This window comes from Limanda limanda, chromosome 8, assembly GCF_963576545.1.
Source record: "Limanda limanda chromosome 8, fLimLim1.1, whole genome shotgun sequence".
NCBI classification, from domain to species: domain Eukaryota; kingdom Metazoa; phylum Chordata; class Actinopteri; order Pleuronectiformes; family Pleuronectidae; genus Limanda; species Limanda limanda.
Genome location: NC_083643.1, coordinates 17,293,086 through 17,315,020, shown reverse-complemented (window position 1 = coordinate 17,315,020; position 21,935 = coordinate 17,293,086). Strand labels below are relative to the sequence as shown.

The 21,935-nt window shown below is 42.1% G+C and overlaps 3 protein-coding genes across 4 annotated transcripts; 2 read left to right on the top strand and 1 right to left on the bottom strand.

Moving 5' to 3' along the window:
* The first annotated feature begins 3,553 nt into the window (after window positions 1-3,553).
* clpxb (caseinolytic mitochondrial matrix peptidase chaperone subunit Xb) lies at window positions 3,554-12,417 on the top strand. Of its 2 annotated transcripts, XM_061075920.1 has the most exons (15): window positions 3,554-3,848; window positions 4,345-4,422; window positions 5,079-5,239; window positions 5,351-5,465; window positions 7,402-7,556; window positions 7,662-7,821; window positions 8,409-8,450; window positions 8,991-9,167; window positions 9,280-9,444; window positions 9,558-9,646; window positions 9,811-9,975; window positions 10,082-10,381; window positions 10,609-10,701; window positions 10,786-10,892; window positions 11,018-12,417. In XM_061075920.1, exons 2-15 carry the CDS (start codon window positions 4,368-4,370, stop codon window positions 11,106-11,108), a joined length of 1,875 nt encoding a protein of 624 aa, XP_060931903.1. In that variant the 5' UTR covers window positions 3,554-3,848; window positions 4,345-4,367; the 3' UTR covers window positions 11,109-12,417. The 2 variants fall into 2 exon arrangements, with proteins under 2 accessions (XP_060931903.1, XP_060931904.1); XM_061075921.1 differs by lacking the exon at window positions 8,409-8,450.
* Window positions 12,418-13,144: 727 nt separating this feature from the next.
* Window positions 13,145-15,786, top strand: LOC133008677 (ubiquitin-associated protein 1-like). The gene is made up of 5 exons (XM_061075937.1): window positions 13,145-13,267; window positions 13,880-14,527; window positions 14,629-14,799; window positions 15,443-15,544; window positions 15,652-15,786. The coding sequence occupies exons 1-5, from the start codon at window positions 13,145-13,147 to the stop codon at window positions 15,784-15,786; spliced, it is 1,179 nt and encodes a 392-aa protein (XP_060931920.1).
* Window positions 15,787-15,975: 189 nt separating this feature from the next.
* Window positions 15,976-20,986, bottom strand: LOC133008666 (protein regulator of cytokinesis 1-like). The gene is made up of 14 exons (XM_061075922.1): window positions 20,904-20,986; window positions 20,371-20,503; window positions 20,163-20,285; window positions 19,855-20,088; window positions 19,600-19,770; window positions 19,339-19,488; window positions 19,097-19,244; window positions 18,861-18,997; window positions 18,689-18,784; window positions 18,216-18,362; window positions 18,019-18,129; window positions 17,826-17,933; window positions 17,215-17,373; window positions 15,976-16,500 (listed from the first exon to the last, which is right to left on the bottom strand). Exons 1-14 carry the CDS (start codon window positions 20,912-20,914, stop codon window positions 16,429-16,431), a joined length of 1,800 nt encoding a protein of 599 aa, XP_060931905.1. The 5' UTR covers window positions 20,915-20,986; the 3' UTR covers window positions 15,976-16,428.
* Between the last annotated feature and the right edge of the window lie 949 nt (window positions 20,987-21,935).

Genomic DNA, 21,935 nt, shown 5'->3' with positions numbered 1-21,935 from the left:
GGTGAGAGGCCCTATTAAAATTGAAAGGATTATTATTATTATTATTCAGGCAAAAAAAAATGTTAAGTTAAGTTTGCAGTAAATTAGAAAGTGGTGAAAATGTACGTATTCTGGATTATTTGGGAATGGGCGTAGCAAAATGGCTCAACAGCGCCACCTGGAATGCAGCCCCTAGGTTTTCACATGACCAATCTTCACCAAAATCTGAACACAGGTGTATCGTGACCATTCATACAAAAAAGCCTCATGGACCATTACGAAAAACGTAACAGGAAGCCTGCCATTTTGGATTTAGTGGCCATTTTTACTTCGACGAACTTGTCGTAGAGCTTTCATCAGATAAACTTAAAATTTAGGTGAGTGTCATCACAACAAGATGGAAATCTAAACTTGCTAGAATTTCAACTTTTCGTCACACTGTGAGACCATGACGTGGCGTCAAAGTTTGATTACATGCCATCAAAACACAAGCTTCTGTATCTCTGACATATTTGGTCGAATCAAGTCGAAACTAGACATGTAAGACAAGACTCGCGACCTGATGACATATACAAAGAAATCATGACTTAAAATCACAGCGCCACCTGCTGGCTACAGGAGGTGACAGGTTTTGAACTTTTATGAACTGCCTTTAAACTAAACAGTTTGACAACACTGCTGAGGAGAGGTAAAACCATACTGTTGCTCTTTTCAATAGTGTGTTGAAACGTGGGAAAAAGAGGAAGTGAAGGAGAGGGGGAGGAGCAGAATCTGTTTCTGTTCAGAGGAAATTAATCTGTTCTACAGTCTTTGGCATCAGCTGAAATGGAGCAGCAAGAAAATAAACTGGACAGAGAAAGATTCTGCTGTTCTATCTGTGTGGATCTACTGAAGGATCCGGTGACTACTGGCTGTGGACACAGCTACTGTAAGAGCTGTATTAACACTCACTGGGACAAAGAGGAGGAGAGAAGAAGCTATAGCTGCCCTCAGTGTAGACAGACCTTCACACCGAGGCCTGTCCTGGAGAAAAGCACCATGTTAGCTGATTCACTGGAGGAGCTGAAGAAGACTGGACTCCAAGCTGCTCCTGCTGATCACTGCTATGATGGACCTGAAGATGTGGCCTGTGATGTCTGCACTGGGAGAAAATGGAAAGCTCTGAAGTCCTGTTTGAATTGTTTGTCCTCTTATTGTGAAAAACACCTCCAGCCTCATCTTCAGTCCCCTCCATTGAAGAAGCACAAGCTGGTGGAGCCCTCAAAGAAGCTCCAGGAGAACATCTGCTCTCGTCACGACGAGGTGATGAAGATGTTCTGCCGCACTGATCAGCAGTGTATCTGTTATCTCTGCTCTGTGGAGGAACATAAAGACCACGACACAGTGTCAGCTGCAGCAGAAACGACTGAGAGGCAGAGAGAGTTCGGGCTGAGGAGACAAACAAGGAGGAGGCCGTCAATGGCTCTGCTGATAAAGCAGTGGAGGACAGTGAGGAGATCTTCACTGAGCTGATCTCTCTGCTGGAGAAAAGAAGCTCTGATGTGGAGCAGCAAATCAGATCCCAGCTGAAGTACTGGCTGTGGACACAGCTACTGTAAGAGCTGTATTAACACTCACTGGGACAAAGAGGAGGAGAGAAGAAGCTATAGCTGCCCTCAGTGTAGACAGACCTTCACACCGAGGCCTGTCCTGGAGAAAAGCACCATGTTAGCTGATTCACTGGAGGAGCTGAAGAAGACTGGACTCCAAGCTGCTCCTGCTGATCACTGCTATGATGGACCTGAAGATGTGGCCTGTGATGTCTGCACTGGGAGAAAATGGAAAGCTCTGAAGTCCTGTTTGAATTGTTTGTCCTCTTATTGTGAAAAACACCTCCAGCCTCATCTTCAGTCCCCTCCATTGAAGAAGCACAAGCTGGTGGAGCCCTCAAAGAAGCTCCAGGAGAACATCTGCTCTCGTCACGACGAGGTGATGAAGATGTTCTGCCGCACTGATCAGCAGTGTATCTGTTATCTCTGCTCTGTGGAGGAACATAAAGACCACGACACAGTGTCAGCTGCAGCAGAAACGACTGAGAGGCAGAGAGAGTTCGGGCTGAGGAGACAAACAAGGAGGAGGCCGTCAATGGCTCTGCTGATAAAGCAGTGGAGGACAGTGAGGAGATCTTCACTGAGCTGATCTCTCTGCTGGAGAAAAGAAGCTCTGATGTGGAGCAGCAAATCAGATCCCAGCTGGAAACTGAAGTGAGTTGAGTCAGAGAGCTTCAGGAGAGACTGGAGCAGGAGATCACTGAGCTGAAAAGGAAAGACCATGAACTGAAGCAGCTCACAGACACAGAGGATCACAACCAGCTTCTACACAACTACCCCTCACTGTCATCACAGGCAAAGGAGACAATGTTGTCAAAACTCCACTGTGCATTGTCCTATCACCACCAAACTGCTATCTCATGATCAGAAACCACAGCTCTATGTGTCATTATTTCCTCAGTGTCATAGCGCCACCTACTGAGTAGTACTCTGTAAATCCACTCTGCATTATCCAACCGGCTCCGAACTGCCGACCTATGATCACAATCGTGACCTGAACAGCTCTATACATTAATATTAGTTCAGGGTCATAGCGCCACCTACTGATCAGAGTGAAAATTAAGTTGTTGTAACATTGTCCAATTGACACAAAATTGCTCACGCTACATCAGAGCCCCTACTTGAACAGATATATAAGTCTGTACGTAATAATAGTGATTGCGCCACCTACTGGCAACAGGACGAAGCTTTGTTTTAAAAATATCATAATTCGATTTACGTTAAATTTTCACAGTCTGATGTGCTTATTGATAGCGTAGACCGTAATGAGCAATTAGCAGGCAAAGATCAACATCGCGTGATGGACGCAGGAAGTGAAGCATTTAACCTTGCTGAGGTGCGCAAAATGCATGCAAGGCGGAGAAACTAGTGGCAGAAACTTGGACTATGGGCAGAAAAGGTCACTGGTTCGTCTCTGGTTCGACTCCACGGAGAAACAACAAAAAGACGAACCTGGATTGATCTGTCCAAAAATCCAAGAGGATTCTCCCTACCCTGTCTAGTGCCCCTGAGCAAGTACATGGCTGCCCACTGCTCTGTGTGTCCTGCACCAGATGGATTAAAAGCAGAGGTTCAATTTCCCTCCTTGCATGAGTGTGCTTGTGCATGTCTGTGCATGTGTTTGGGACAAATAAATGTATCTTAATCTTAATCTTAATCTCTTAAAAGACGTGCGCTTGGTCATCTATCGCTCTCTCTCCACCGACCGCAATAGGATTGAAATCGCCTGTCCTCGGGCCCGTTAGTGCTACAACGTAGACCTAGTTATTATTGTTGTTATGATTATCATCATCATTCATATTCTATTTTTACGATTATTCCCAAACGCAACACAAGCGCACCATGTTGTGAAAGTATCGTACGAGGTCCCCTGAACGCACCATCAGTCCTCCCTGTGAACGCCTCCTTCTGATTAGTAGATCTCAACAGGCCTGGATGGGTGTAAACCCGTTCACACGTAACGGCAGCCTACGTGTTGTTCCAGCCAAGTGCAGTTACCGAATCCGCTAGCTAGCTAGTGTACCCGGAGAGGAGGCTAGCTGGTTAGCCGTGTGAAGGACCTGGTGCATAACTGCGAGCGTTACATCACGGTGGGTTCTTGTCCCACCTGGGAGGAACAACGCGGAGCAGTTAGTTCCGGTGGTCAGTTACTGTGACACGACCGGACACGCTGACCTCTCACTGAAATAACCAAACTAAAGCAGCGGTGACTTTGACGGTCAGTTGTTCCCGACGAGGAGGCTGCTCTGCGGACGCGAGGGGTTTCTTCGTACCTTCCTTGTGAGTAAAACTAGCAAGCTAATAAACATGTCGCCTCGCCTTCTCACTTTTGTAATGCTAGATGTGAGACATGCGTGAGTCGTGGGGTTGGTGTTAAGCCTCGCTGCTGACCCGCTGCCCGTGTCTGTCCTCCCGGGGTCGTTTGCCATTTCCACCGGCAGCAGCGTCCCGTGGCTGTGGCCTGGGCCTAGCTTAAGTAGCTACCAGGTACCTCTGCATTTAAGATAGCAAGCTAGCATTGTTTACCTTGTCATGTATTGCCAGCATTAGACACGATGAGGTGTGTATCTGTTTTGGTTCAGCCAATTGATACATTACGTGGTTCAGAGGATACTTGTTTCAACAATTATAAGCTGCGCTTGGTGACCCAGCTTGCTAATGCTAACAGTGACGTAGGAGTTATGAAATGTTCGTAGCTCAGTGGCCTGTTAGCCGCCGATGCTAATGTAGCCTCCCCTCTCACTTTGCTTGGTGTTGACTTTACTTTCATTTTCAGGGGGTTCATCCAAAAGAGGAGTTATGTCCTGCCCATGCACCTCGGCTGCCAGGTTGTTCCTTAACACTGCACACAGAGGTAAGAAAACGAAAGTGCCCAGCCTGGGTGAGCTGCATGACATTGTTTTGTTTGCCCCAGCCTGTAAAGTATGCCTCCAGCTAACCCAGATCACTGCCTGTTATGACAAACACGTAGCGTCAACAGGTGGAGAAGCCACTTTAACGAGTTCAGAAGCGACGGCTGAGCAACATTGCGTCATCATCCAGCCTCTCAGAGCTGTGCAGCCGTGACCTCATATTTTAGATTAGTGACATATAATTTAATTCACTTTAAGAAACACTATAAAGTAGCTACAGCTAAGCTAACTGGTTACCAGTTTCCATGAAGAAACAGATCAGGTAAAAAAGGACAACACTTCACCTACCACGAAGGTGCATTGAGAAGAAAGTCAGAAGTTGTAAAATCTCAACCACAATTTCTATAGCAACATTTTAGGGATTAATTGATTGTAGAGGTGACAGAAAAAGAAAATTTCAAAATGGACTTTACAGTTTCTCAGAGCCCAATGTAATGTCTGTTATTTCCAACCAACAATGTTATTAAATATTAAGTTTACAATCATATATGACAATAAAATAGTAGATATCGGGGGAAAAGCGGCAACCACAGTTAGTTTGGTGTTGTTGGTTAAAAGATGAGTAAGAAAACTAATTGAATAAATGCTGTTGTTTCAGGATTGTCCTGCTCCCGCTTTCAGCTCTTTTCTCTGAGTCGTCAGGGGTCTCGGGAAGCACATGTACCTCTCCAGGTTCGGGTGAGGTCTTTTTCAGAGACTTCTGTCTGCTTTGCTGCTAAAGATGGGACAACGAAGGACAATGGGAGTGATGGTGGAAAGGTAATCTCATTTGTAGCTTTCTTCCAATGTAGGACACCATACCAGTTTGTACATGGACGAGTTGATATAAAGTTATTGATATGTGCTGACACAGTCATGTTTGTTTCACAGAAAAGCATCGGTGAGGGGAAGAGACTTTCTGGTTCTGGAGGATCAGGAAAGGGGGGAAGTCAGCTACGCTGCCCTAAATGTGGAGATCCATGCACGCACGTAGAGACCTTTGTATGTGAGTAATTCAATAAATATTGGACAACTACGGGGAAAAAGTGATCTATAGTCTATATAAGGTCAAAAGTGAATGTTGAACCTTTCAACAGGAGAAAGTGTTAAGAAAAATAGCCTTCAGGTATATTACTCAACGCCTTTTGTTAAACTACAGTGTAACTTACTGATCCCATACACGATTCAGGGCTGAATTTTTTTTTTTAATTAGATTTTCTATTATTATTATTGAAGTATTACAATATTTAACATTTTCCTGTGATACAAGTAATAATAACACAATTACTTTAAACACAGTGGTGTGACCACAGCAGATAAACGGTACACAACAAAGATCCACCTCAAGTCATTTTCTGGCACATTTTTTCAAATTAGAGTCCTGCAAGTTAACACTGAGGTATTGGTTAGAAACCTCGCGAAGATTTCTGCACTGGTTAGTTTTTGTAACTTTCTGATACTGACATTACTTAGTTTGTCAGTGATTGACCAGGGGAACAGTTAATGTACATGTTGGCTGTCCAACGCCTTTGAACGATTAACTTAAAGGTAGAGTCATGAATGTACACCTCCACTCGTAGGACATTGTTTTCCACCTTTTAAAACTCTTTATTTGCAAATATTTATGACAATGTGCTGACAAATGTATACATCCCACCCCTTATGTTTCTACCACTTACTCCACCCAGGTTTATTTACCATAAGGTCAATTTTACAATTTGTGGAATAAGCTTTCCAAGCCATGAATGTGCTGTTTATAGTCATTCATTCATTTCCGTTTGTAGGCCTCAGGTAGAAGTTGGTTTAATTAGCCTTCTTAAATGGATAACCAAATATTGCAAGAGTTATATTCTACAGGTAAATAGGTGTGACACAAAATCCCTGGATAAACAGAAAACTGCAGGGATAAAAGTTCAAAAGAGCCTAATATATTTGAACAAGTTGTGTGAAACCAACAATCACAGCCCAGAGACATTCAGTGCATAAATACTAATTGTAATACATTACAAAAGACTTCTGGGAGTTGGATTCCAGAGAGCGAGGTGTCTGGTGCAGGGCTCCTTGTTGAGAGCACTTCCTGTCCTGAGTGCGGGGCCTGCAGCAGAAGCCACCACACAGAGTAGCCCTGCAGGCAGGGAGGGGTAGGGGTGTGGCTTTTAGCAATAATGAGTGAATTGTCCTTTCTCGGTGAACTATCCCTTTAAAATGAAAACGTTAGCTCTTTATAGGTTCACAGACAGTTGACCCAAATGCAAACATTACTTTTGGATAAGGCCGTATTGCTACACACTATCTGCTCTTCTTCTCAGCTGCCTCAGCAAGTTTTTACAAGAATTGCCTCTGGAACTGACTGCAGCACTTCCCTTATGCATCTCTACATTATGAATTTATCTTTATGTTTTTTGTTGGAAGGTGCATCATAAACCCAGTGGTGAAAAGTAACTTGTCTCTGTCATAAGGGAAGAATGTCTCTGGGCCTCAGCCTCATGCTGTAACAAATGAAAATGTCCTACAACACTTACTGTATATATCATTGGCCGATGACCAAACTATGCTACATGCTATGCAAACTAATGTCCGATGTCTCAAATCATGCACTAGGGGAAATATAATGCAGTAACGTACTTTAAGTAAACATGTTTTTATCCATAACTATTACAATATTCAATAATTGATTTCAGTACATAGGATTCAATACTTACATTAAAATATGCCAGAAGCCACATATTTTTCTGTATCAACAATAAAACTTATTATCTTTGTTCAGCTAAACTTTGAAAATAATGAATACAGGTCATCAGGTGGCATTGTCGATTTACACCGATTTGTCTGGTTTCAGTCAAATTAATCTGCAACTTTGAAAATCTCTGAAAAAATGAAATTTCCATCCAGCTTGTGACATGTTTTACCATTGACTGTGTTGTGTTTTATTCTTTTTGTAGCATCAACACGATTTGTCAAATGTGAGAAATGCCATCACTTTTTCGTGGTTCTGTCTGAGACGGACTCTAAGAAGGGGCTAAACAAAGAACCAGAATCTGCTGCAGAGGCTGTGAAACTGGCATTTTCCCAGAAACCTCCCCCTCCCCCCAAGAAGGTGAGACATTGACGCAGAAATTGAAGTCGACTGAATACACTTTGAAATTACTTTCACTGAAGTGTGACAAATATTACAATTGTATACTGTTTTCTCCCCCCTCAGATATATGCTTATCTCGACAAATACGTTGTGGGCCAGTCCTATGCAAAGAAGGTGTTAGCAGTTGCCGTGTACAACCATTACAAGCGCATCTACAACAACATTCCTGCTGGGAGTCGACAGCAGGCTGAGGTGGAAAAACAGCCCTCTCTAACACCTCGTGGTCAGTATCCCTGTCTGTAGAGAGATCTTACTCCACTACATTTACATTTCTAATGCATGTACATATACAAACAATCATGTTACCACTGATAACTTCGATCAATCCAGTACAGACCATGTTCTGTTTCTCCTGGGTTTTGATAACATATGTTTTTATCCAAAGTAGGTAAACTTTAAAGCAAACCTTAAATTTATACATATTTAAAGAATAATATCCTGCTGTATGAGGTTGTGAGTATGACCATTGAAATCAACAGTGTGAATTTTCCTATAAAATACAAGAAGAACAGTTTTTTGTTGACATGCAGGTGCTGAAATCAGTGCACTTGTAGTTGTTTAAATTTGCCACACAAAAAGCAACAAGACTTGATTTATTTAATATTTCACAGTCAAATCTCACAAATTTCTGGTTTCAACTGTGGCCTTTGGTTATAACTTGTCTTTAATCATAATCTGTATGATTTGGCATTTGTTCAATAATCAATATACTTGATTGTGTAAAACGATTTTGCAGGATTGCGTTGAAAATGTCATAGGAGTAAAGATAAATTATCAAATTGATTTGAGTACTTTCGTCCTCCCCTGTAGAACTAGAGATGAGAAGACGAGAGGATGAATACAGATTCACAAGTAAGTGATTGTCACTGTCACTGTTCTCTTTGCCAGAGGTGACTGTAAACATTATTTAGATATATTTTAATATGCTTTTATTCTTATGATTTGCACAAATGCCAAACTGTACAGACCTTTTTCAGACAGGTGTTTCTTATTAAATGTTTATTGTCTTGCTCAACTAAAAGAATTACAACTCCAGTACTGTAGCAGGGACCTGTCTACAGATCAGTACTAAAGCCATCAAATTTAAATAATCTTTGTCTGACCACACAATAAGATAAAGTAGCCCAGTGACCTACATTCACATCTGTACTTTCTATTTTCAGTCCAGCCCTCCTCACTTAGTAACTCCACACTGGCACTGACATGGCCACTGACTAAGGCATCCATATTTTTAGCCAGTACATGAGAACTGTTACTAAGCACAGATAGACACACACATCATCAATGAATGGCATGTTTGAAATATGCAGCAACGCTTCAAATGTAAAGCATGTGCTGTATGCTCCCAGAAAGGTTCCCACCTTTCTAAACTCTGTGGCCTTGTTGTTGCAGAGCTGCTGCAGATCGCAGGGATAAGTCCTCATGGAAACGCTCTGGGAGCATCAATGCAGCAGCAGGCGAGCCAGCAGGCACCTCAGGAGAAGAGGGGTGGAGAGGTCCTGGACTCCACACACACCGAAATTAAACTGGAGAAGAGCAACATCATACTTCTAGGCCCAACTGGCTCCGGTTGGTGTTTTCAACATTTTCCTAAATTGTGCAAAGTCAGGTGCATCAGACCATGGAGATAAACGCTGTCTAGACAAAGGGAATTTGATGATGATTACTCGAATTTCCACAGGAAAAACATTATTGGCGCAGACTCTGGCTCGTTGTCTGGATGTTCCCTTTGCAATTTGCGACTGCACCACACTAACTCAAGCTGGATACGTGGGAGAAGACATTGAGTCGGTTATCGCTAAACTGCTGCAGGATTCCAACTACTCTGTGGAGAAAGCACAGCAAGGTGGGCAGACAGACTCAAATATAGCACTACATTTTCCCAAAGATAACCACCATCAGTTCATTCTAATGTCAAACTTACACCCCTGTGGCTCTGTGCTTCTGTGTGATGAGCAGGTATTGTGTTTCTGGACGAGGTGGACAAAATTGGCAGTGTGCCTGGAATCCATCAGCTGAGGGATGTAGGTGGAGAAGGAGTCCAGCAGGTCAGTATTCAATCCGCACAAAATAAAACCAGATGCAGCGATTTGTTCATATGTTATATCACTCGATATTTGAATCACATAATGTATCTACTTTTGTAGGATTTGTTTTTAGACATAGTAATTATGAATTTTATATTTAAGACTTTCTTTTTAATCTCTGTCAGGGTTTGCTTAAACTGTTGGAGGGCACGATTGTCAACGTTCCTGAGAAAAACTCCAGGAAGCTGAGAGGAGAAACCGTTCAGGTCGACACAACAAACATCCTGTTTGTTGCATCAGGTGCCTTCAATGGACTTGACAGAATCATCAGCAGAAGAAAGAATGAAAAGGTGAATTTAACAAAGCTCATACACATTGGCAGGTCTTCAGCTAAGATTCCTGTTTGTTTACATTCCTGCGTATAACTAATTAACCTCGAATGTCTGGATTCTTCAGTATTTGGGTTTCGGAACTCCTTCCAACATGGGGAAAGGGCGTCGTGCAGCGGCTGCAGCAGACTTGGCCAACACCAGCGGTGAGACGGACACTGTGTTAGAGATTGAGGAGAAGGACCGGCTGCTGAAGCACGTTGAGGCCAGGGACCTGATCGAGTTCGGAATGATCCCAGAGTTTGTGGGTCGTCTTCCCGTTGTCGTTCCTCTGCACAGCCTGGATGAAGAGACGCTAGTCCGAATCTTGACTGAACCACGCAACGCTGTAGTGCCCCAATACCAGGCTCTTTTCAGCATGGACAAAGTAAGGGCTCCTATATAGTAGTTGCAACGTATTCAGATAGACAAGCACAACCTCCTTATTTTTTAAGTAGGAACATTATTGAATTTTCATTTCAAATGGTCACTAATGGCATAGTTGTTGGTGCAAAACAACATCATCCAGCCAGGTACTGCATTGGCCAATCAAATACATGCCAGAGCAAATTTCTGGTAGAGAATTAATCTGTATTCATCATTTGTGTGTTTCAGTGTGAACTCAATGTGACTGCGGGTGCCTTGCAGGCCATAGCCAGAATGGCTCTTGAGAGAAAAACAGGAGCTCGGGGGCTCAGATCCATCATGGTATGTTAATTTGCTGAGGGAATAACACTTTTAATTTGTTCTGATTTTGAGGTAACACAATAATTAACACATCTTCTTCAACAGGAAAAGCTCCTTCTCGAGCCCATGTTTGAGGTGCCACACTCTGACATCATGGCTGTTGAGCTGAACAAGGAAATTGTCCAAGGAAAAGCCCTTCCCAGATATATCAGGTCAGTATCTCACAGAACAGGGCCACGTGTACAACACGCTGGAGATCAGGTTCCTGTAGCCCTGCTCACAGTCTCCATATTTGTGTATTTTGAAACCTGAACCGGAGTCTCCATTTGAATTGCAGAGCTCCAGCCAAGGAGGCGGCAGAGGAGGAATACGACTCGGGCATCGAGGAGGAGAACTGGCCTCGGCAGGCGGATGCTGCTAACAACTGAAACACATGTCACTCATTTCAGCTAAAGACGGAGCTGGCTGAAATTATTCGATTACTCTGAACCACCGGTTGGTTTCATTCTAGCCCCTGTCATACAGTCTGTGGACATTGTGTTGAGGTACTTAAAGCTGCTGGTTCTCAGTGACGATTGATTTCATGATGAACAAGTTAATAGTGTAACAACCATTGGTCCTGTGCATCAGATGTTAATTCTCTAGTGGTGCACTCACATGGTGGACCTTTATAAAAATATTTCAATCTCTGGGGATTGTTAACATTTTATCTATATAAAGATAATGCTATTTTATTCATGAAAGGATGTGTAGCTAGTGGTTGTTTTCTCCTCGTGTGGTGACGGGCTGTAATAGCTGAGGAAGCAATGGGATCACACTGTACACTTGAAAACGTGGGCTGCTGAGAAAGCGTAGATGTGATGTCACCATGTCAAGTAACGCCTTATGTCATAAGTGCATAATATTCCACACGCACATCAATATTTTTGATCCTTCTTCTTTACCACCATTGTAATAATGGTGCTCACAGTGAAATCAGGCTGTAAATGTTGAGCTACACTGCTTAAGTAGCATTTGTAAGCAGTTTGTATGATATGACTTCTAATTAGAGAACGTAATATGAATTGAAATTCACCAGCACACTAAACACAGCAGGTAAAAAAACATAATGGTGACTTTTTAAACAGGCAGAATGGTTATTTTTCAGTGTTCATCTTTCTTCTCCAGCCCACCTGTTAGGGAATGTACATGTGTTTATTTGCAGAGCTCCGTTTTCACAGAACTAGTTCAGATCGCTGGAAAAGCCAGATTATCAGGTTATTTTGAGAAACTCAAAAAGTGTTATCAAAATTTCCTCTGATATTGTTTTTTTGTTTTTATGTGTAGAAAGCTATCCTCCAGTATTCATGACTGAAACATATTCCTAAATCGGATATTAATTCTGAATTTTCCAGATTAAAATCTTTACCAGACAAATGGTCCTGCCTCCACTGCTTTGTCAAATACTCTCACAACAGCAGTCAATAGTGATGTCATATCCTCTTTTTGAATGGCATCTCAAATCACATGTCTAAAGGCTCTCTGACAACCCCACTGTACTCTTCACGCTTTCTGTGCCATAGAATGCGATTAAACTAGATCTGTTCTCCTTTTTCTTTAAGTTTTCTTTTTCCTCAAGAACTGCTTTTTTCTGTTTTCAGAGGTCTGTTTAAGAACCTGTAAACACCCCAAGTGTGTGACTTGAGAAATTCTTGTGATTGTTAAAAATATAAATAAAATGTGTATCTCTGTACAGAATTTAAATTTTTGTTCTTCAACCTTAAACTCGTCTGCAGGTCTGAAAGTGCACAATGAATTCAGTGTAAAATGTTTCAGTGTTGAGGAAGATTTCTCACCAACACTGACGAAGAGTCAAAACAGGAAATGAATGCAAAAGACATCACAGCATTGTACTGGCTGTTGCCCTTGTGTAATCTGTTAATCTCTGGAAAGTGTTATGCTGTTCCTGGTTTCCCAATACCTCAGCATTTCCATAATCCTCATTCAAATCCACAATAAGTGTTTGAAATGTCAGCGAAATCTGCAACTAAACAAATAAAATACTGAGAAAACATCTTACATAGTTAACATACTGGTATTAAACGTAAAATATGTAAAAACTAGAAATATAAAATCATTAAACTATTTTCCTAAGGTTCAGTAGTATTCTGGTAGATATTTATAAACTACAGTGATGTAAACATTCCATTGTTGGACTCTACCTTTGCAGAACAGGTTGGTTAGATATTATTGGTAAACAACTCCTCAGATTATGTTAGAGGCTTAGTGATGAAGAGGTTTATCATGATGATGTCTGTTAGTCATTTACTCCAGACACCTGTCGTTTGTCAGAGCGCTGCGGACCAAAAACAGAACACACAGGTAAGAAGTGACAAAAAGACGACAAAAATTTGGTATGAAAACCTAAAACAAACGGCTCAGAAAACGTGGTTCTTGTGATGCAGGTTATTTGTCGTGTGTGAAGATGAACATGCTGGAGGATGTCCCGTTTCAGACCATGCTTGGTCCACTGGAGGAGGAAGTGCAGTCGGTGACAGCTCCAGATATCAACACACCAGACATCCACCAAATACTGAGAGAAACTGAGGTCAAACATCTGAGGGAACTGTAACCTTCTCATAGTTTTTAACATCCGTCTGGGATCCGGTCATTAGCTGGGATCTGGGTAGTTCTGAGCCCATCCTCACTTTAAGATATTCTTTAAAACTCCTAAATTATATCAGACTGCCCACAGCCCAGAAAATATTACTCAGAAAACAATGTGCATATCAATGTATTTTTAAAATCCAAGTTGGTTTATGTTGTGATAAGACCCATTTTATGGACAGGTTTAATTGTCTTTCATTTCTACTGGAAAGTTTTGGGGTTGCAGTTAACTTTTCTTTTTGTTTAAGTCATCTTTACTCATTTGTCAGCAGGATTAGGCCAAAAAGACAGGATGGATTTCCATTAGACTTGGTGGAAGAGTAGGAATAAAGGCCACTAAAGAACCCATTAAATTTTGGGATGGATCAGGGAATTTGTATCACTTTCTTTCACATTGTGATAGGAACTTTTTTGACATTTTCACCAATTTCACAGGGAATAATTAATGGATCTTGCTGAAAAAAATCTGGCGTGTGCATTTTGTTGCAGCTTGATTGAATTTAAGTTTGAAGTTGTGTGGCTTAAACTCTTTTTTGTTTGTTTGTTCTTCTAGTATCGATTCAACCTGGAGAAATGGATTCTAACTGGTCAGCATCCAGTTTGCCCAGCCGCATCCTGTCCGCCTTTCTGGCTGATGTTCAGCAGCCCTCAGGAGAGCAGCAGGGCCGATCACAGGTGCAGTGAACCTTGGACCCCCACACTACGGCCCCGCAGCCACAGCCTGAACTCCGCAGAGGCCCGCCGGGTGCCCCACCGCACCGTCAAGTTCCTCGTGTCCGACTCAGAGGATGAAGACGGTTACTTTGAAGATAACGAGGCCTCCTCAGCTGAAGATGCACGCCACCCGATCAAGAACAGGGTGCGACCCTTGAGCGCTGCACCCAGAGACCCGATCTCCAGAGTCAAAGACATACACCATGGCCCCTCCTCTCACCACAGTAAGCCTAACTCACCCCAGAGCCTCAGACGCCATAGAGGCTCTTCCCCTTCCCCACAACCTCTGCGAGCGGCGGAGAAGCAGAGGTCACAGCAGGGCAGCCCGTTACTCCACGGCCAGAAGAACGTCAAGAGGAGGCAGCGCTCACTGGGCCCTGTGGGCAGAAAGTACTCCCTCAACACACAAGCCGCTGGAGCTCCTCCACCCAGACTGCAGCAGCAACGACCCTCCTCTGCCGGGCCTCTCGTCAGAATCAGACAGAAGGTTCCCTTTTTTCCCCTGTGTCAATGTCTCAGAGCGGGATATTTCTACCTTTGTCATTTTTCATTACCCACGATGCATTTCTGCTCTTGCCCTCTTGTCAGGCCCTGAGCAGCGGTGGCTCTCGTGGGGTTTTCTTTGACACAGCAGCAGAGTTGTTGTCAGCTCTCAGCCAGGAGGAGAGGGAGCTACTGGAGACCGTCACGGAGAGGGGCTACCCTTTACGCACAGCCATTCTGGCTCTGCAGAAGACTGGCTACCGCAGCCCAGAGAAGGTGGGCCTAGATGTTTTAGGAACCCTGGTAATCAATAATGGAAAGTAACTCAATACATCCCAGAGCTACTGATAAATGTAGCATAGGAGAGATACTTTACATGTTATCTCTCCTACGCTCAAGAGGAAAATTTGTTATTCATACTTCAATGCAATTACTCTATAAAAGCAGAATGGTAAATAGTTTCACCGTTATCAGCTGCAACACTAAAATCATGTCTACATATTAGGGCATCACTAATTATAATTAATACACTTATAAGCAGTGATGTAACCTTTGGTACTTTAACTGTATTTTTATGTTTTCGCTTTAATTTTGATTGCATGACTTTTGAACTTGTAATCAAGTATGATATAAAAATCAACATAGTAGCCTTCTTGCTGTTATTCTATTAAAATATGAGGACTTCCTCCACCACTGCTGATAAAGCACAAGTAAAAATAATTTTGAGTTGCAAGCATTAATTGCAGGATTTGATGTATAAATGCAACAGTTCAAAAGGAGGGGTGTTTATTTTATCTCTGGTCAGCAAAACTCAAGTCTTATTTTATACAACAATATCAACTTAGTGACTTTTAAACCCCAAAATCCCAAGCTATAAACAAAGCGTACCAGGCTCCTAATCATTTGTTTTTCTAAACAGATCCTTAAATACTTGGTTGCCAGTGAGCATCTGTGTGAACTGGGCTATGACGAAGCACAAGTGGAGGAGGCCCTGGAGATGTTTCAGAACTGTGAGAGCAAGGTGACTAATACTTCTCATGAAACAAGCAGAACCACAGCAGTGCCTCATTAGCTCTGAACAGGATTTGATCTAACCTTTATAATATTAACACCTCTTTTTAATTTTAGGCTGCCGAGTTCCTGCGGCTCCTGACTCAGTTTAATGAGATGGGCTTCCAGCAAAGTGCAATCAAGGAAGTGCTGCTTGTTCATGAAAATCACCGTGAAAGGGCTCTGGAAGAACTCATGACACGAATGGCTTAAAACTAACCTTCTCCCTAAATGTTTACGCTCATGTGTACAGTAGATGAAGTGGTCTCAGATTTTACATAGTAGCTGTGCAAATCAACCACATAGAGGCCAGTATGAAAACTGTGCAAGTGTAATTCAAAAATAGACAACAAAACAAACAGTTAGGATGAACGTTTTTTTCTACGTTTATTTACAGGTCGATTAAAAAAAGCAATCAATGTCAAGCTTTTGAGGAACAGATGTAGCTGTCATTCCAGCTGGAGGAAGAAAATCTTAAGGTGCTGGCTTACTGCTACGATACTACCGGTAGTGCTCTAGATATGGTGAATAACATTTGATTTAAAAAAGGGTGCAACCCTCAAAGAAAAATGATCAAAAAGCCAAAATTGCCATGGTACAAACATCGTTAAAATCAACACATGAATATCTACAGCAGAGAACACTGCTGCAGCAGTCAGCCTGAAATATAGTCTCATGAGAACAGGATGAGGAGGAGATTTAAAACGTCTACACAGATAAAAATATGTACAAAGTTTCTAAGAAGTTTACATTCAGTTCCCTGTTGTCCAGTATATATATATAAAAAACTAAAACAAATACCAAACTACCGCTGAGCTGGATGACTCCTGGCGGTGACGCAGCTCCAGTGATCCCTCAGTGGAGACTGACGGTGGAGTTCAGCAGTCCGGACTTCACGTTGGATTTAGAAGCCTTCGAGAGGTCTTTCTATAAGACACATGGACAATTACAATCAGTCAGTATCTGCAGTGAATCAATTTTCAAAGTGTTCAACCTCAAATAATCTAATGTGAATGAGGCTTTGTTAGCTTTTGATGTGCTAATAGGGAAATACAGTGTGTATGTATGCATGTATGTATATACACACACACACACACTTATTAATGCTATGATGTCCAGATTTAACACTGAGGTAGAAACTGTGGCCCAATGATCAGGGTAAAAAAAACCTTCTGTACTTGGTTTTGGTGCAGATGATCTGTATCTAATCAGTTTTTTATTGAAATAAATACAGTGCATTATGCAGCCTTGGCAAAGGTGAAGTGTGTTTGTTTTTAGTTTCTTCATTTTTCTTTACTGTGAAGCCATCAATACACCCAAATATGACTATAATCTTTTAACTAAGGTTTGTAATTGCCATGTCATTTTACAGAATGTTGGTCTTTCGCCGCTTTTCAAAACTGAAAAGACAAGATCAATTTTGTTTGCCACAAAATAAAATGCCTGTAGCAACAAAGATGACAAATGAAAAGTTTTGTCTTAAGTGTGATGCCAAAAGGTGTGTACATGGCGAGCCAATATATTAGGTGGATTAACTATATAAAACTGCTTATTTACTGCTAGTGTTGCCATTAGAGAAAAATGCTTCTCCATTTCCAGATTGTACCTTTGTGACTAAAATATATCTAAAATCTCATTTACCGCAAATTCCGTATAGGAGCCAAAGGTGAAGGTGTGATCTTGAGTATCCTGAGACCTTAGTGGGCCACTTGGAGTGTTTCTAAGGTGGGAGATGTTTTCCTTGTTTCGGTCTAGTGCACGAGGCGTCTTTCCATTTCCAGGAGTTCGGAGGCCAAGACCCTACAACAAGACCAGCTGGAATTATGATTGGTTTTTCTTTTTTAATGTCAACTGTGTCCTTTTAATTCCAGACTAGGATGAAAAAGAGTGTGGGGGGGAAAAAAATAGGGGAAAAAGGCGAGCCCATCCAAAACAGATTTTCATATGAAAAGAAGAAACGACACAATCACCCGTTTAAGATGTGCCACATGAAAAAATTACAAGTGCAGCTTTTGAAAAAATATTCAAAGAGCCTTTAAAAATCTTATAATAGAAATTGAAACTGCGCTGATATGTCATTAATATTAAAGTTCAACATCAATGGAGATAATACCCCCCCAACCAAAACTTATTAAACGAATAGACTCGGAACAAGTAGATTCAGATATATTTACACTTTATGGTTTGCTTACTCTTCAGAAACAATGCACATTACGTTGGTAAGATGAGGAGGGAGGTGACAGTGAACATACCTTGCTAGAAGACAGAGGTGGTTTCTGGATGGAGGAATGACACATGGTTCCACCAAGGCCTGAACTGAGGAAGCTGGAGGGCGTGGAGATGGTGGACATGCCCCTGAGCTAAAAGGAGAGAGGCGGGTCAACTCGATGCACATTCAGCAGCCACTTGCGCAACAAATCTGACCAAATGGCAGCAGCGTTTTACCTTTTTGACTTTCCCAGGCGTGGGAGTCCCTGGTACCCGCCTCTTGGTCGGTGTCCTCACTGAGGTGCCATACAACATGTCCTCTTGAGTCTGCTTAGTTTTCTTTAGTTGCTATTTATAAAAAATAAATCATAAAATCATATTCACCACACTTTTGTGACACGCCAATTTAAGATTTAAGCAACAATATGACCTACCCGCTCCAGTTTCTCCTTCTCCTTTTCCTCCAGGTGTTGAGCCCACTGCTGCTGCACGTACTCAAGAAAGTCCTGACCGTTAACCAGGAACTCTGTGCAGTGCTCCTGCCCCCACTCATCAATCTGGGCCTTCAGACTCTTTTCCAGCTATAAAAAAAGAAAAGCATTTCATGCAGTTGCCGTGTAAACACATTAAGCCTTGACAGTGGCCAAACATCAGTAAGTAAGAGTCCAATTTCTAAACAAAAATTCGCAAATTTTGCATAACCTGGTAATCAACAATCAAATACACACAACTACAGATTGAGATAAATGTTTTAACCCCACCTGTTGGCACAAACCGGTAATGCACCAACCATCTCTGCTGTTTTTCTTCCATTTGAATTACTTGAGCTCATTTGTTTTTTTGCCAAACAGCTTCTCTGCGAGCATAAACATCCAACAATGGCAGTTCTGTTCTTGTAATGCCTTACCTTGGGCAAACTTTTGTGCAGGTCAGATCTCTGCTTCTCCTCTTTCAGAAGGTTTCCACCTCTGTTGTTGAACCTTGCAGGGTCATTTGCCTTTTTCTGAGAAGGGCATACACACATTAGTAAAAACGTTTTTAAAAGTGTCTCAACCACATTTGAGGACAGTACAACTCACGTCAAGCTCCATGTACAAGGTCCAGTTCTCCTGCCATTTTGTGACTCCCTCAAAGAGCTCGCTGTGATCCTCGTAATACTTCTTTAGGATCCGGACCTCGGCTTCGTGGAGGTTTAGAAGATCCTCAGTGAAATCCTCTGTGGTAAGAAGAAATGCATGAAACACACCATCCCCCTTGAGATATCAACTGCATATATTCAGTGCATTTCCTCTATAATCGGACAACAGCAACTCACCTTCATGATATGCAACAAACATCTGCTGCTGTTCTCGGCTGTAGAAGCATCTCTCCCAGAAATGGGCAATCTCAGCCCGGATACTCCCGATGACACTTTTCATGCTCTGCATTTTCAGCACCTCTAGACGCTGGACCTCAGCCTGGAGCTGGGAACAAGACATTTGTGAAACAATTAAATACTGCCTTGTATGAAACCACTTGACAATGAGTCAAATAACCACAGGAGGTAAGATTTCTTACTGCCTCAATGTTTCTCTTCTTTGACTTGAGCATATGCTCAGAGAGTTCCTCCCTCTCCTCTTGGGGAATCTGGAGTCTTTCCCAAAGCTCCTGGATCTTAGTGCGCAGAGCTGAACAACGGAGTTCAGCCTGAGCCCTTCGTTCTTTCAACTTGAAGGAAATCATACATCCACGTTAATATGATGTAATGTGTGATATATTAGAATAGCAAACCGTAGCATCAGATACACAATCATCCAGCGGTAAATGCCACTAAATTACCTGAGTGAGGAGCATATTCAGAGCAGCAATGTTGTCATTGGACAGACAAAATGCCTCCTCGTCTTCACACATCACATCCATCTCAAAACTGGTCTCTGGTGTCTGCTCCAGATCCTCCATGCATACGATGATGTCCTTTTTGATGCTAACAAATTCCTTATGACGATGCTCCTACAATAGACAGATATGACATGTTACAGTGTTTTTTAAAGGTAAGTGAGTAAAAAAGAAATGCGGAAAAACAGTCAGTAGAACCTTCTCTTTGGACAGATCATTCAGGTAGGCCTGATACGACTCCAGTTGCTTCAGTGACGGGATGGCGCTGTGGTCAATGCAGAAAGGCGTGGTGCACATAATGTCACACAGCTCACGGTCTCTGCCAACGAGGCCTTTAAGCTCCTCCATCCTTTGCTTCTTGTGCTCCTTCATCACCTCCAGACGCGTGCGGCAGTTTTTCTCCATCTGCAACATAGTGCAGCCATCCTCCTCCTACAGAGAAATCCAGAGGGTCAGTCCACACATGTACAAGTAATGACAACACAGGTCCTGAACTGGGACTGTACCTCGAAGGGCGGCAGCTGGAGGTCGGAGCACAAATTGAAAAGCTCCTGTCGATAGGCATCGGTGCTTTTCACCAATCTCTTTTTGAGCTGTTCCTCCTCGGCGATCATCAGGTCCAGCAAACCCTGCAGGAGAAGCACAACCGGCCAGTTTGTCAGGTGTGTACGTTCAGCGGTGAGACTCGAACCAGTTTGAATTTGAGAGGCTCACTTTGATGTGCTTGTGGACGTCATTGGTTCTCTGTAGACGCTGCTCCTCGGGAATACCGATTTCCTCCCAGATGTCCTGCAGCCTGACCAGGGCTCTGTTGAGGTAGGCAACAGACTCTGCTGCGTGGACTTCACTGGAATGGAAAACTGGGTGTTTAACAGGGTTACCGATCAAACCAGTCCGATATCGGCGTTAATGGTGGTTTTACAATCAGGAAGCAGGTCTGTTTATTAGCAGAGACATGCTACTGTTAGCTAGCTGCCGACGAGGCGGTACACACAGCGATAACAATAGCTGAAAAGTTAAAGAAAAGTAGTTTAATATTTTTTCTGAAAAAAATACATAAATGCCCCTGCCAATAAAAATAAGCAATTTGCGTCGCCGCAGATGGAGAATCCCCCGTCGCGTTTGAGCTTTGTCGGTTAGCTTGATTTGAGCAGGGTGGCTAAACAGGAAACAGGTTTGCAAACGGAACGAAACTTTGTCAAGATGAATATGCGAGGCCCCGGGGAGTGAATGTGTTAAACACTAACCTGACTCTCATGTTGCCACCACGGGAACTAACGATCCGTCCGGAGGAACACGGTCTTCTTCACGGGGAAAGCGGCTCCGACGGTTGACGGGCTGCCGCTTCGTAAATGACGACTCACTGGCGTTTGAAATTTGCTCCGAAACAAGGTCTGCGCTCTGATTGGCTGATTCACCCGACGTCACAGGAAGCTGTTCCCGGTGGGGCGGTACTTGTTCTTGTCCAATAGGAAACATACGAGGAAGAAATAAACCCCAGCAACGAGAGAAAGGATTAGCGAGTTTCTATTGAGCTGTTCTTTGTTTACAGTGTCTTCTTAGATAATAGATAAACTACTGGGTTTTTATCTGTGATAATATTATCTTGTTAATTCACTTTAAAGATGGTCCCTGTCTGTTCCTTTTAACAACGATGAAACTATAGCTCGTAACTAAATAATGATAATAATAATAACAGCTATAATTGTAATACATTGTATTGGAATAACGCTGTTCAAGGAACCCAAAGACTATAACTTGTAACTTTTGGGACCTTTTTGTGTGACCTTAACAAACTGAAACAGATAATATGCTTACTCAACTCAGATTTAATCATCTCAAGCACACAATGCGTTTTTATTGATGTTGGAATGTTTTTAAAAGTTCCATTTAGTTAAATAATGATAATTATAACAATAATATAATTACAATACATTATATTTGAATAGCGCTGTTCAAGGAACTCAAAGACTAAAAGACACACTTAAGAATAATAATACATTTCTATATATTATAAATAATATATATTACAAACAAACAAAGAGAAAATTCCTGGTAATCGTAGAACAAATAAGATGATTTTTTTCTTCTGCATGTTTTTTTTTTCTGCAATTATTCTACTCAAGCTTAATAAGCCAACACTTAAGTAAGGTAGAAAAATGGAATATACAATTTAGCAATATTTAGTCTTAAATCATGAGTAAGAGAGTGACTGTAATAGTATAGTATAATGTATTGTTGTAGTTTTTTATAACATATAACATCAGCATTAGTGCAAA